Below are 14997 nucleotides of genomic sequence, written 5' to 3' on the forward strand. Positions count from 1 at the left end.
TCCCAGAAGGCAACTTCCAAGAGCCCAAGCTTTACGTGCTAAAAAGAGTTCTAAAATCACCATCTTAGGACTGAAAATCCAGGGAAATGATGTTAAAAACCCATATTCTAGAGGAGTACTCAAGGTGAGAATGGACACTTAACTAATTTGTATTATTCTTAATAAAACACCGCACTCAATCATGCCTCTCCGAATTTCTTGAATTTTAAAGATTTTTTTTTAAAGATTTTTTATTTATTTGACAGAGAGAGATCACAAGTAGGCAGAGAGGCAGGCAGAGAGAGAGAGAGGAGGAAGCAGGCTCCCTGCTGAGCAGAGAGCTCGATGCGGGACTCGATCCCAGGATCCTGAGATCATGACCTGAGCCGAAGGCAGCAGCTTAACCCACTGAGCCACCCAGGCGCCCACTTGAATTTTGCTGATGAATATCTTCCAGAGGCAAACCCGCGGGGGAAGGGTCTCTAGGTCTCCACACAGGGCAAATTAAAGCTCATCAAAGGACATTAATAATCTAGTCATGATGTCTATTCGTTTCGTTTGCAATTTCGTTTCTCTGCTAGTTTTTTCCAAACTTCTCAAAAGAAGGTGTTTTCACATAAGGAGGAAAGCAGGAAATAGACTGTCCCTTCTCACTTCCCTGTTCCTACCCCCTGCACAGGTGACTGAATACCTCAGCTATTTCATGAAAACTCTATTTCCCTAGATCATGAAGAAAGCAAAAGAAATATTTTGGCTCACAAAGCCCTTGTTTATCAAAACAAACCTTTGGAATACGGATGAAAAGAGGTCTGAAGATTGTGGCAGATCCCCAAGTTAGCAAATACTATCTAGACCATATTAGTCACTGAGTATGGAATGACGACTTTATAAAGATGACATGCCAGGCACCACGAAACCATGTTCAGACAGGATGCTAACATGGCATGGCTTTTTCTTTGCTAAGCAACCTGCATCCTCCTAACAGTGTGAAATTCAAAACAGAGCTCTCAGCGGGGGAAAAAGTTCCTATATCACTTGACTTCAGGGTTGTACTTAAATAGCTAAAACTCTGTTTAACGTGAATACATGAAATAAGAACAGGGTCTGGGATATAGAACAGTCAACTGAACACAGGCTCTGTGAGTCTACTTTCTGTACTAAGTCTCTGCTAGACTATCTAGTTCTCACCCGGTCTACCACTCCTCAATCCCTTTCTTTGGCCTACTTGTCCTCACAATCTTTTCTCTTGTGGCTAAATCCTTAGGTCAGTGACCCCAAGGTCTTGGAGAAACTGAACCCTTACCTTGGTGTTAGTGCACGCTTTTCCCTTTTTGTAGTCTTTGTGGCTGCCCCGCTTGTCCAACTTTGCCCACAGCGCTTTGGCTTTCCAGTAGTTAAGCTTGGACTTGAGCTTGTGATAAAAGGAGCGGTAGTCCTTAGGCTTCAGTTCTAGGTGGTCACAGAGCTCTTGGAAGGCCTTGAGGGTCCCCTTGCAGGTGGTGGCCTGCACAAACCGGTCAAAGAGGATGTGAGCGCGATTCATCGTCTCGTTCTTACTGTCCTCCATCCTTCCCCACTCTCAGCAACCCCCCAACAAAGGGGGCAGTGGGATGGCTGATGATCCACTTGATTCTGTCACATTAATCTAACAAAAATAAAGAAAGAAAAAGGAATCGTTAGCAAATCCAAATTTCTACCTATAAACATTTTTTAGGAGACATAACTCCTTCTCAGATGAAGTTCTGAAGTATCACAGTCATTTATTCAACAAATGTATATCCTATACCTTCTGAATTCCAGGCACTATCTGTGACACTAGGGATGGAAAGATGAGTAAGACAATGTTGCTTTCAAGGGTCTTACAGCTTAGTGGGTGAGACAGACTCATAAATAGAATGTTAAACGTACTTTGCTAAGTGTCATTAGAGAGAGAGGTGTAAGGGATTTCGGAACGAAGATGATGAGTACCTAATTGTAGTGGGTCCTCGCTGAAGATGAACCTCTGAAAGGTGACAGCTGAGTCTTTCAGGGTAAGTTAGTGTTAGCCAGGCAGGAAAGAAGTGTGGAAGGTAGGAAAAGAAATAAAGTAGGAAGGCTTGTGAGTGAGTGACTTTTACAGATGAAAGACTCAAGAATGATTTTTGGGTTTCCAGCTTAGGCCACAGAGTAAATAATGACACCGGGCCAATGAATTAAAAATAGAAGAAAATAGAAGAACTCATTTGTGAGGGGAGAGTAGTGAGTACCCTTTGGCTTATTATGTCTGAGCTGCCTTAAGAGAGGTACTTGCTAGGCAGTATTTGAAGCTCGGGGAGTAGCCGGGAACCCAGGCCCAGATTCAGGAATCATTAGCATACAGATGGTAGTTGCATCTTCAAAAGTGGTACAATCACACAAGGAGAGCCCCTGGGAAGAGAGAGCCATGGGCCCTGGGTGAGATCTGGGACTCGTCAACTTGTAAGAAATTGGTAGAGAAAGATGAGCTCTCTAACAAGATTGTGAGGCACAGTGGAGAGAGGTCTGAGGAGAAGAAAAGGGCAATGTCACATCAGTCTAAGAAGCACAAAGTTCAGAAGCTGCCAAGTCAGTAGGGTTTTAAAGGACTGAAAAAAGTCCTGCCCCTGTGTGTGGTACATAGCAGGGTGGGAAGACTTTACAGCCATTTCATTTTGCCCACAAACATATCTGAAAGTAATGATAATGTCTACACTTTCCACTTATCAAAAACACCTACATATCAACCACTCTATGTTTGCTGGACAGAAGCTTTAAGATGGGAGAAGGCACTTTACATGCTCCTCTAATGCACTCACTCCCTTGAGTCTGTTTCATCATTTTTGTAACACGTTTCACGCATGTATCATCACAACTTAGAACTCCTACTGGGAGGTAGGAGGCAAAGGGCCAAGAGTGAAAACTAAGGCACAGTAAGAACAGAGAAGCGGGTGAGAGCAAGGAGATGAGCACTAATATAGCTCCGAGCCCCCTGTGCCAGATATTGGTTGCATGACCTTGGGCAAGTTACTTTGCCTTACCAGGTCTCGATTTTCCCTGGTGTGACGAGGGGGTTACACTGGATGGTCCCTAAACTCTTCTTCCAATTCTGAAGTTCTCCGAATTTAGTACTAAGAAAATCCTCAGTCACAGTGCTCACTCCTGGTGTTCTAGTCTGAACTAGCTCCATCATAGGCACACTAGTGTGTCACACTAGTGTCACACTTGCTACTTGTGTGACAAACAGGGCTGCACTCAAACTTTGCTTTAAAGAAGACTTACTCTTGGAGATGGGGGGGGAGACAGAAGAAAGGGGGGTGTTGATCCACTGTGGTCAGGAGGGATACAGAGGCAAGAAGTGACTCACTCAGTTTTTAGAGAAGCAACCCAAGAGTACTGGGAACCATCAAACTGTATGTGCTGAAGAAATCAACTGTCAGAAGAAGGCACCAAGCTCTGGACGTGGATGAGACCATGTTCTGTCCCGAAGCTCTTACATTGGGTAAGCATCTGTGCAACAGAATCCCCCCTTGTGAAGAAGTAACATCCTTCGCCTCTATTCCTTACCATGATATTATAAGGCTAAACCACATCAAGAGGAGACCTGTCTTAAGCTTCATGGGAGAAAGCAATAGCTATCCACTGAGAACAGACACTCTCCCTTTATGTCAGCAGACCCGGCACTCTTCACCCAGAACACACCGATTTGACTTCTCATCTCAGATACATACTTACTCAACAACCTCTCCTGGCTCTAGATAGGAAAACTACACTGCTACAAAACACAGCTTGTCTCAATAGCCACTTGGCCAAGAGTCCATCAAGAAACAGAATTAATTGGAACTAACCTCCATATCCTCCTAAATAAAAGTTTATTCTGGGAAACAATATGCAGCAAGAGAAGTATTTTAAAATTCCTAAAAAGAGCACATTCTTTTTCTTACAGGCCAAGGCTTATCTTAGAAATGGTACGTAGTAAAAAGAGGTCTTGCAAGAGCAGAAAAAAGACATGTCTATCCAGAGGCAGAAGGGTAACAGGTAACAACTGATGACTGGAAACAAAGGTTCCAGAGTGACTGCCTCTTGCCTTCCTTGTGTAGATTTCTGTGGCTTTATTTGCATTTTTGGCAAACAGACAGCATTTTGCAATCCTGACCCTGCATGCCCGACCTCTGTTCATAGTCGACTTTGACTCCACCAGAGTCATAATGTTTGGAAAGCTTTGAAAACACCTGGTCTGATCACTCTGCCTCTTGTCAAAGAAGAAAATGATTTCTTTTTGTTCCTAAAAAGCAGTCACCTCCCACTCCTTGCCAGCATTTGGAGCACTCAGTAGCAGGATGTTCTTGCTGAAACCAACACATTAAAAATCCTGCAACTTTGGGGCACCTGGGTGGCTCAGTTGGTTAAGCATCTGTGTCTTGGTTTTGGCTTGGGTCGTGATCCCAGGGTCCTGAGATCAAGTCCCGAGTTTGGCTCCACGTTGAGTGTGGAGTCTGCTGGAGATTCTCTTCCTCTCCCACTGCCCCCACCCCCTTGCTTGAATGCATGCAGGCACTCTTTCTCTCCCACTCAAATAAATAAAATCTTTAAAAAATCCTGCAACATTATTTCTAAAAGCCTTTCCTCTGTCATAATGCCTGTCTTAAGCTTACAACTCCTTAAAGTGTCTTGGGCATTTATTTTCAAAGAAAAATTCTGCTTTGTACACTAATACCTCCTTGGTTGGCTGTCGCCCACTCTGTTTGAAATATTCACTTCCACAGAGCCACTAACCACCACAGAGAGTTTCCAAATCAATCTCCACCCCAGATGAACACCTTCATTAATAACTGGCCCCCAATCCTTCTGTTGACTTTCGGGTTTCAGCCACAGCTCCCAGACAGCTGCACACAGTCTGCTCACAAGCAGCAGTCAAGTATTAAATGCACAGTCTAAGGGATTTTGACCTGCCGGTCACTAATGACAACAGATAAATAGAGGTAAGTTGGTTCCTGGAACAATGCGACAAGCACCCAAGGTAAGAGTACACAAGATTAATTCCCCTGGGTTGCCTCACTTTTCCTACTTTGCAAGCCAAATGACCACAGCAGGAAGATACTCCCAAGTGCTACAGCATTACTCTGTAACTCTGTTGGACTGGGACTGTGTCACTTAGCAAGGGGAATCTGGCATTCTGATTCATTCTGAGAGCAGCTGGGGAGAACTGCAAAAGGGCCATTCCTGTTGTCGCCCTCATTTCCCTCATTCCTGAAGGTCAACTCAGATCCTGCTTCTCCTGGCCTCTCCTGGGCCATCCCTGTGTGCCAAACATCCTAGTATCCTGGGAAAATTCTGTATTCGTAATTACAGGAACCTAAAGACCACGAAACCTGGCCAGAGGGGGCCAGAAATCCTGGGGACTGAAAAGCCAAGGTGTAGAAGGAAGGGAAATGGGAAGTGAGGAGTCTGAGGAGGGAAGAGGAAGAGGAGATGATGCCAGGTTTCCAGGGCACTGGTGCAATTTCTGCCAGTGGACAATATCCTGCATGTTTTGTCCCGTGGCAGCTGACTGCTGACTCAGAAACCTTCCACATTCCTTGGCTGTGGAGGAAAATGCTGGAGAGGCAGCATATGAAGTACATGCAGAACAGAATTTATGTTTCTATTTACAAGAGTAAAAAGCTGTCACTGACTCACGGCCGGTTATGAGAACACTCAATCTTTAACTTAGAGTAGGTGGATGATTATTTATAGGAGGGGAAAACTATCTTTAAAGATAGAAAAGGGAGCAGGCGCCTGGGTGGCTCAGTGGGTTAAGCCTCTGCCTTTAGCTCAGGTCATGATCTCAGGGTCCTGGGATTGAGCCCCACATCCTCTGCTCAGCAGGGAGCCTGCTTCCCCCACCCCCGCCCCTGCCTGCCTCTCTGTCTACTTGTGAACTCTGTCAAATAAATGAATAAAATCTTTAAAAAAAAAAAAAAAAAAAAAGGGAAGAAAGGAAAAAAAGGGAGGGGCACCCTGGGTGGCTCAGTTGGTTATGCAGCTGCCTTTGGCTCCAGTCCTGACCCCAGGGTCCTGGGATTGAGTCCTGCTTCAGACTCCCTGCTCAGCGGGGAGTCTCCTTCTCCCCCACCCTTTGCCCCTCCCCATCTCCTACTCATTCTCTCTCTCTCTCTTGCTCAAATAAATAAATAAAATCCTTAAAAAAATAGGTAAGGGAAAGAGAAACAAAACAATAAAGTAGGAATTACACTTTAAGAGTATGAAACCAGGGACGCATGGGTGGCTCAGTCAGTTAAGTGTCCGACTCTTGGTTTTGGCTCAGGTCACGATATAGGGTCTTGGGACTGGACCTCACGTCAGGCTCCGTACCCCGTGTGGAAACTGCTTAGGAATCTCCCTCTCCCTCTCTAAAAAAAAAAAAAAAGAGTATGAAACCAGAGTCAAGTTTAATTTTCTCCCTAGCCACTACAGCATCACTATACCAGCAGATGTGTAAATCTCTGAATCTTATTAAGGAATCTAAGAAATGCTTCTTTCCCTAACCCATTTAGTCAGAGCTGTGACTTGTCTGAAAGGATCTTAGCAGTAAGTAGATCTACAGGAAGGCAGGTTTTGGAATGTGATTAGGAGGAAACTTAGATGAAAACTGCGCTTCAGATTATAGAGATTCCTGTGTGTTTTGTCTCAGAAACAAAAGACCAAAGTTTCCAAGTGCCTTGAGCTCTTCATCAGTCTTTCTGCAACAAAGGCCACTCAGGCTACTATCATCTGTGGATGGGAACACTGAGGCCCTCACCTCAGGAGGCAATGAGCTGACTGAACCAGACAGTCTGGGAATGAGACTCCTTGTCGCTTCCTACTATTTCTCATCTCGGGCACCAGTGGCTTCTCTCTCACAGCCTTATCTAAAGTTCTGCAGGTACCTAGGAAGCAAGCCCAAAATACAATTGGGAAAGTGGTCTTTCTCCTCCATTCTTGTTTCTGCACTAGTCCGTCCTCAGCTTGTTTCTGACTTCCTGTCCTATTTAGCATCAAACTGACACTCAGCAAGATGCTGAGGACACATGAAACCAGTCTCCACCCTACCTCCGTGCCGTTCCCCAAACCCTAGATCTGCTCTTTAGTCATACTGTATTACTCACCTGCAACTCTCAGTTCACAAAGTCATTACATAAATGGCTCCCTCCTCCACTAAGAGCTTCCTTATGGTAGGGCCCAGGTCTTTGTAGCTAGACCCTGACCTGTAGTGGAGACACAGTTTCTTTGGAGCTGATGAGGGGAACAGAATCTCCTCAAGGGATTCAGTATGGGAGCCCAGAAGCTCCACACGGGAAGGACCAGTCCTGGGGAAAAGCACTGGCCTTGGCCTGCATGTCTGGGGAAGGTGGAGGAGAACTGGATACATGTTACAGAGACTTCTACCTTGCTACCAAAAAAGCTGTATCTAAAAATGCAAAGGTCAGCCTGGACAGGGAGTGATGTCCTAAGAGACACTAGCAAGAATGTAGCACTTTTCAAGATATGGAAGCAACCCAAATATCCATCCATAGATGGCTGGATCAAGATGATGTGAGGGATATATACCAGGAAGTATAACTCAACCATAAAAAATAACTAAATCTTGTCATTTGCAGCAAGATGGATGGTTCTAGGGGGTATAATGCCAAGTGAAATAGGTCAGAGAAAGACAAATACTATATGCTTTCACTCATATGCGGAATTTAAGAAACAAAACAAACGAACAAACAAAAAAGACAAAAAAAAAAGACTCAAATACAGAGAACAAACTAGTGGTTGCAACAGGGGAGCTGTGTGGGTGAAATAGATAAAGGAAATTAAGACTACCCTTATCTTGATGAACACTGAGAAATGCATAGAACTGCTAAATTATACTGTATACCTGAAACTAATGTAACATTGTATGTTAATTCTACTTGAATAAAAAAATGTTTTCCCCTTGTTCAATATACTGTATTCTAGATAATCCCTTAATGCTTAGATTTATTCATTTTCTCTAATCAGTTGTTTAGTTTTTATTTTCAACATTTTTAGAACTCATTTCTGAAAGTTTTCTCATATTTTCCTGCCCATTTTTTATAGTCTCTTGCTCTAAAAACCAGTATTTATTCAGTATTTTGCCTATTAAGTTTATTACACTAAGTTATATTATACTCTATTATAATTCCTGGGTTTGTACATGTGCTATTTTTTTTCTATTGACTGTCACTCATGTTTTTATTAAGTTTAGTAATTTTTTTTTCCAGAGGGGAGGTGGGGAGATAAGGAAGTGGGGGTAGGGATTAAAGAGACCATTTATCATGATATAAAAATAAATAAAATAAATAGGAGGGGCACCTAGGTGGTTCCGTTGGTTAAGAGTCTGCCTTTGTCTCAGGTCATGATCCCGAGGTCTTGGGATCAAGTTCTGAGTTGGGGATCCCTGCTCAGTGGGAGCCTGCTTCTCCCTCTCCCTCTGACCCAACCCCCATTCATGCTTGCTCATTTGCTCTCGCAAATGAATAAATAAATATATCTCTTAAAAAATAGGAAAAAATGAATTCAAAAAAATTTTTAAGTAAAAAAAAAATGTAGCACTTTTGTTATGAATTCTCATACCACTTTATCCTTTGTTATGACCCTCTCTAGAGAGATCTGAGAAAGAGCCTGGACAATGTGATCTCTGTGCTCTATTGAAGTCTCTAATTCTGAAGACATGGTTAAGGCCCTATCTTCTGTGTTACACCTTCTCTAACTTTATTTTACACCAGAAAAACAAGGAGTTAAAAAGAACGATGTCCCCCTCCAGTCTAAAAAGAACAATCCCTGAGGCTGGTTTCTTATAAATAGTTTCCTCATCTACAAAATGAAGTAATACCCACGAGATCACAGAGTTTTGCAGGAACTGAAGTCATGAATGTGAAATGTTCAGCAGTGCCAGGCACACGGCAGGACCCTGTAAGTGGCAGTAGTTATTATTAACCAGTTGTTTATAATCCCGGCAACAAAAGGTTATACTCCAGCTAAATAAATGGCTCACACACTAGGACTCAAGTGCTCAGACAGCTTTGTTTTTTGAAAAGAAAAATGTTTCAAAACTTTCTTTGTTCCATCATTGCTCTGCACCCTCTCCATTCCATCTGTTCTGGAAAGTATGATAATGGTGGAGGGCTAGATAAGATTTGTGTAAGTTCCTACCAAACTTAAGTATTAAAACAAGAAAGATGGATTTCCATCAATAACGGTAAAAATAGCTAACGAACTGCACAAACAGTTACTAGTTGTCAGGTATTTGCATCTTCACCTCAATCCTCTGAGGTAGAATCCATTCCCTCCATTTACAGATGGGGAAACTTCAAGTTGAAGAGCTTTATTTATTTATTTTTTTAAAAGATTTTATTTATTTGACAGAGGGAGAGAGATCACAAGTAGGTAGAGCAGCAAGCAGAAAGAAGAGGGGAAGCAGGCTCCCCGCTGAGCAGAGAACCCAATGTGGGGCTCGATCCCAGGACCCTGAGATCATGACCTGGGCTGAAGGCAGAGGCTTAACCCCCTGAGCCACCCAGGCGCCCCTCAAGTTGAAGAGCTTTAAAGGCCACACAGCAAGAAAGTAATGCAGCCATATTTTGCATCCTGAGCTGTCTACTTCAGAGCCCTAAGCCTCACCTCTATGAGAAACCACCTGAGAACACAGCTGGAGAAATAAAGGCGCACTGGAAAGTATGCTCCCAGCCCCTTGCTGCCCAAGAGCCAGAGCAGGTGTACACACAGATCACAGACAGACCCTGCCTGTTACGAAGGTCACTGCTCAGCTACCGGCAGGCAGTTTCAAGCAAATTTAGTAAGGATACACAATGCACGATTCTTTTTCTTCTCACAAGTTATCGCTGCATCTGCTTCTTTGAAATGGAGCCCTTTCATAAATGGCAGTAAGGGCGGTCTGGTTTCACAGCAATTCTTCCCATTGGCTGCTGAAGGGCAAGGCAACTAAAATAGTACTAGCAGAGTTCTTATCAGTCTGCATTCTTCAGGAGGCTCTCCCACCCCAGCCAACAGCAACACCTTTGAGAAGTCCATTACAAAGAATGTTTGAATCCTCTACTGCCATCCCATGCATTTTAAGAACTCAGGGCACGACAGAAGGTGAACCTCAACCCACCCACTACTAAGAGGACAGCACTGAGTTACAAAGACCTGGGCTCTCAGGGTGATGAAGGGCCTCTGGGCAGGAGAAAGGCTCACTGAGGTTGTGGGAAAGCACAACCCAAAAGCTGCTCTTTTACAAGGGGGTGCGTTCCCATCTACTTTGTTCTGTTCTATGCACCAGTTCTAGGAACACAACAGATGTTCAATGAGGTTTTGCTGACTAAAGGGGACACCAAGCCAGGTACACCCTCTGCAGACTCAGGAAATAATCTGGCTGACACCTGGGCAGAGTGCTGGGTAGGGTCAACTAAGCACAGGGGCTCAGACAACACCAACATTGTGTTTATGTCCAAAAGGACACAAACACCCCCGTAAAGATGACTAGAGCTGCTGGGAAAAATTCGAGGTCCTGTAAAGGCACTCACTCTGTCACATCTTAATGATCTGCCTCCCCCAGGGGCAGACCTGTAGCCAGACCATTCCCAGAACATACAAACAACTGGCAAGAGATTAACCTGGAACAGAATTTGGGGTTTCGCAGTTGTACAGTCTGCCTACTACCAGTTACCATGAATCACAAAATACACAATGGTCAAGGTTGGGTAGGATCTGAAAGATCATCTAACCTAGCCAGCCATCCCACACTTGCATCTTCTGTACAACAGCCACAACACAGGAACACCTCCAATGACAGGCAACTTTTTATCTTAGGAAGTAGTCTTCACAATCTTCCATCCGTTTGAAATGCTAATTTCCCAAGGACTCAATTTCTATGCCCATCATTTTTTTTACCCAGTGGTCCAAAATGTCCCTCTAAGCGACATCCAGAACAAAACTAGTTCCTCTCTTTTACGCAACAACCTTCCAAATATTTGCTATCTACACATTTTCCGTCAACTGTTTCAATTTTGACATGGTTTTCAGTTTACCTTCTTTAGCATTCTTTGACAAACTCCCATCATTAATGTCTATACCCATCTCATCTGCATTTCATCCTGTACAGTGAGCAGACAACTATCCACATGCTGACCTGAAGCAACCCTCCATCTGTGCACCCAATCCCATCCCCTCCTACTCAACTACAAGGCCTCCTACACTGGTCCCTCTCACCAACATTAACCTCCTCCCCCAAAATGAACTATCTCCGTCAACATAACACCTCTCCCTCTCATTTTTAAAAACCATCCCCTATTCCCATGTCCTCTGACTAGCTTACTCCACTCCCAGAAAGAATTGCATGTGGTCACTTTTTCTTCTCCCACTTTCTTTTGAACCTATAGCAATTAGCTTGATCCCTACCACTCCATGGAAATGTCTCATCAAGGAAGTGCATCATTTCCCTACTGTCAAATCTAAAAGCCAATTCTCAATCCTTGTGTCCGCAACCTATCTGCAGTGTGAGTCACAGCTGATCAACCCTCTTCTTTGCCTCTAGGACACCACTCTCTTGGTTCTCCTCCTGCCTCACTAGCCACTTCCCTGTGTCCTCTGCTGGTCCCTCACACACTGCCATCTGCTGCATGTTGAAAGGGCCACAGGATCACCTCGTTTTGGGTACTCTTCTCAATCTACATCTACTCTCTAAAGATCATTGATGGCTTAAAATTTTTAAATTGTACACACAGTTATCTCTCTGTAGGTATTATTTTTTAAACTTTCACAGTTTACCCTTACTACTGAGATATTCTGATGTTTTGTATTCTATTTCACTTAAAAAAAATTACTGATCCCCACTGTATTGATTTCATGACCCATTAAGGAGACACAATTCACTTTGAAAACCCTCCTGTCCCATGGCTTTAAGCACCATTTCATAGTAGAGATAGTTGATGGTGCTCCAATATTTATTTTCGCTCTTCTGAACTTGTATAACCAATTGTTTATTTGACACCTTTTACCTGGATATATGACAGGCATCTCAAACTTAACATACACAAAACCAAGTACTTGGTTCCCATTCCTACCCTCAGCGTGCTTCTTCCTCAGTATTCTGCATCTTAGCAAATGATACCACCTTCCACCTACTCACTCAATCCAAAAACCTTAGAATTATCCTAATTTCTGTCACATTTCATGTTCAGTTTCTCAGTAACTTTGGTCTATCTTCAAAACACAGAGCCAATCCAACCACTTTTCACCATCTCTTCTTTTACCACCTTCACCAAAGTCATGATCATCTCTTACTCGGATTACTGCAATAGCCTCTCTCCCCTTCCACTGTCCAAATTCTGCTCCCCAACCCCGAATATTTTCTACACAGCAGCCCTAGCTTTCACTTAAACGTGAGTCAAATCAGGTGATACACCTCTGCTCAGATGCTCCAATGGCTTCCCACCCTATAGCTAAATCCAAAGTCCTTACAATGGCCTCTAAGGCCTTGAGCGGCCTGTCCCCACTTCCGTATCTCCTTGTTTATGTCCTACCACTCTCCCTTACATTCCTTGGGCTCTAGCTAGACTGGCCTCTTCCTGTTCATCAAGCACCCTCAGCAGGCTGTGCACCCGAGTCTCTGACCTTCCTTGTCTCTTGCCTGGTGATCTCCACCCAGACAACTACACGCTTTCTGCCCTACTTTCTTCAGATCTTTGCTCAAATACCACCTACTTAATCAAACCTTTCCTGACCACCTACATGAAAGAACACCAATCTCCTATCACCCTTGCTTTATTTTTCCTCTGGCATTTGTTATCACTTGACACAGTATGTGGTTTATTTGCTTACTGTCTACCTCCTCCAGCGGAATGGAGGCCCAACTAAAAAAAAGTAAAGAGCTTGACTGAAATGTACCCTGAACTGTTGATACAAACTGTATAGTACATCTCCAAATTCTTATTATTCTAAAATATGTCTCCCTAACCCTATACTTATGTGCTTTGTTTTCAAGACCCCTCAGAACCTTTTAACTACTTTCAATGAATTTCATCTTGTTTGACTCAGCCAGAGCCATGGCTATAGCTCCCATCTTGGGGAAAAAACAACTATTTTTACAATGGCCTACAAGACCTTGTAGCAGTATTTCAAATAATTTTGGTCTCAAGGTTCCTTTATACTCTTAAAAATATTGAGGGCCCAAAGATCTATCTATATTTAATGTATTTAAGGTTAAAAGAGAAAATAATTTCAATAGTTATTAATTCATTAAAAAAAATAACAATCCATTATATAGCCACATAATTAACATATTTTATACAAAACAAAAATATTTTCCAAAACAAAATTTAGTGATGTTTTTACATTTTTGCAAAGCTCCTTAATGTCTGTCTAAGGAAGATAGCTGGATTCCCGTATTACATTCCATCTGTTGCAACACACACATATCATGTAGCCTCCAGAAAACTCCACTGTACACTCAGGAGTATAAAAGAATAGAAAAGGCAAATAATATCATCTTAGTATTCTTGTAAAACACCTAATGGATGCCCTGAAAAGGTCTCAGGGAGCCCTAAAATCTACACCCCAGACACACCTTTCCCCTCTCCTAACCTCTTCTTGCTACCCATCGTGCACACTCCCTCAGCCAGACTAGCCCCTTTGCTGTCCCTCATACACATCGGACACATACCTAAATCGTTGCACTAGCTGCTCTCTTTGTCTGAAATACTCTTCCCTCAAACCATTCATGCATACAAAAAGAACTGAGCAGCCATTATGTGCTGAGAACTTTTCTAGGTTCTTGAAATAATACAGTGAGCAAAGGGAAAAACACTCTCACCTTCAAGGGCAGAAGTCTTCTGATGGAGCAGACAGGAACACAGTTAACTCCTTCACTACCCTTGGGTATTTATTCAAATGTCACCTCTCTAGCGTGGCCTTCCCTGTAAGTGAATAGGTAAATACACTTCTCCAGCCTGCCGAGGCAGAATTCTGTTAAGATTTGAGACGTAAATCATATCAAATGAAAACGGATTGAGTATCTTTGGGCAAATGCCATCAGGGTAGGAGGAGGAGTACACATACAGAGATCAGGGAATCAATCCCACAAGGAGAATCCAGATGGTTTCTACCCTCTGCTCTGCTGACTTGGTCCTTCCACATGACCACTAGACCTGCCTTATCCAGGCTCTGCCCAGGAGGCCACTGCACCCAGCTCAGGACCTGCAAGGTGTAGAGGAGAGCAGGAGCCAAGACCTAGAGACAGCTTTGTTTCAACAGCCAAACAGGTTCAAAGCCACTGTCCCCTATAAAAAGAAACTGGGTTTTAGAAGAGTGGTATCAGTGGCATGAAATGCTATACAACAGGCCCCAGCCCACTTCCCGAGAGATAAGTGAAGCAGCCATAATATTTCTAAATCCAAGTTGCCGTGTGTAGTTTTTAAATCTGCATCAGAAAACCACGAACCTGTCTTAAGCCCAGGGTGTCTGAAAAGGCAGCACTTTTTCACTCAAGGCAGGATAACAAAGGGGAGCCAAGGGTGATAGTGCGTTTCACTATTCACCAGCTTTTCTGATAAGGCTGCCCAGAGATTAGGTGGAGAGGTAGGGAGGCACACACAGACAGATAGTGTGACACTTGAAATACCAGCTTCAGAAGTGGAATAGAAATGGGATAAAAACTTTTCTAAGCTGCTGGAGAGAAAAAATTAAAAAGTCAGCCGTGCAGCCTGATGTGGCCACACCACACCATCACATCCAACCACAGGTAGGGCCTCAATCCTATCCAGCAATTCTTTCGTGGCACTCACTCTGGTTCCTGTACCCCTGGCTCTGTGTTCTCAGGTCCCCCACTCCATAACCCCTTCCACTCTCAATGCTCTTGCTTCTCACATGGTCAAGAAAAGAGTAAAGGATGCCCTCACCCTCCTGCTCCCCTATCTCAGAGAAAAGTCCCACCAGCCAGAGGCTGCCCAGCCCATCCACGTAGTTCTCCTCTGAATCTGGGTCCATCTACTGGCGTAC

The 14997-nt window shown here is 43.6% G+C and overlaps 1 protein-coding gene across 8 annotated transcripts in view; it reads right to left on the reverse strand.

Annotated features, from left to right (window-relative positions):
- The window catches only part of MICAL3 (microtubule associated monooxygenase, calponin and LIM domain containing 3), a 212889-nt gene that overhangs the window by 114265 nt on the left and 83627 nt on the right, over positions 1–14997 (reverse strand). For all 8 annotated transcript variants that reach the window (XM_044228495.1, XM_044228500.1, XM_044228498.1 and 5 more), the window contains exon 2: positions 1283–1624. In XM_044228495.1, the coding sequence (XP_044084430.1) occupies positions 1283–1546 (264 nt within the window). In that variant the 5' untranslated portion in view covers positions 1547–1624. The remainder of the gene's footprint in view (positions 1–1282; positions 1625–14997) is intronic.

The sequence above is a fragment of the Neovison vison genome, chromosome 12 (genome assembly GCF_020171115.1).
Source record: "Neovison vison isolate M4711 chromosome 12, ASM_NN_V1, whole genome shotgun sequence".
Classification (NCBI taxonomy): Eukaryota; Metazoa; Chordata; class Mammalia; order Carnivora; family Mustelidae; genus Neogale; species Neogale vison.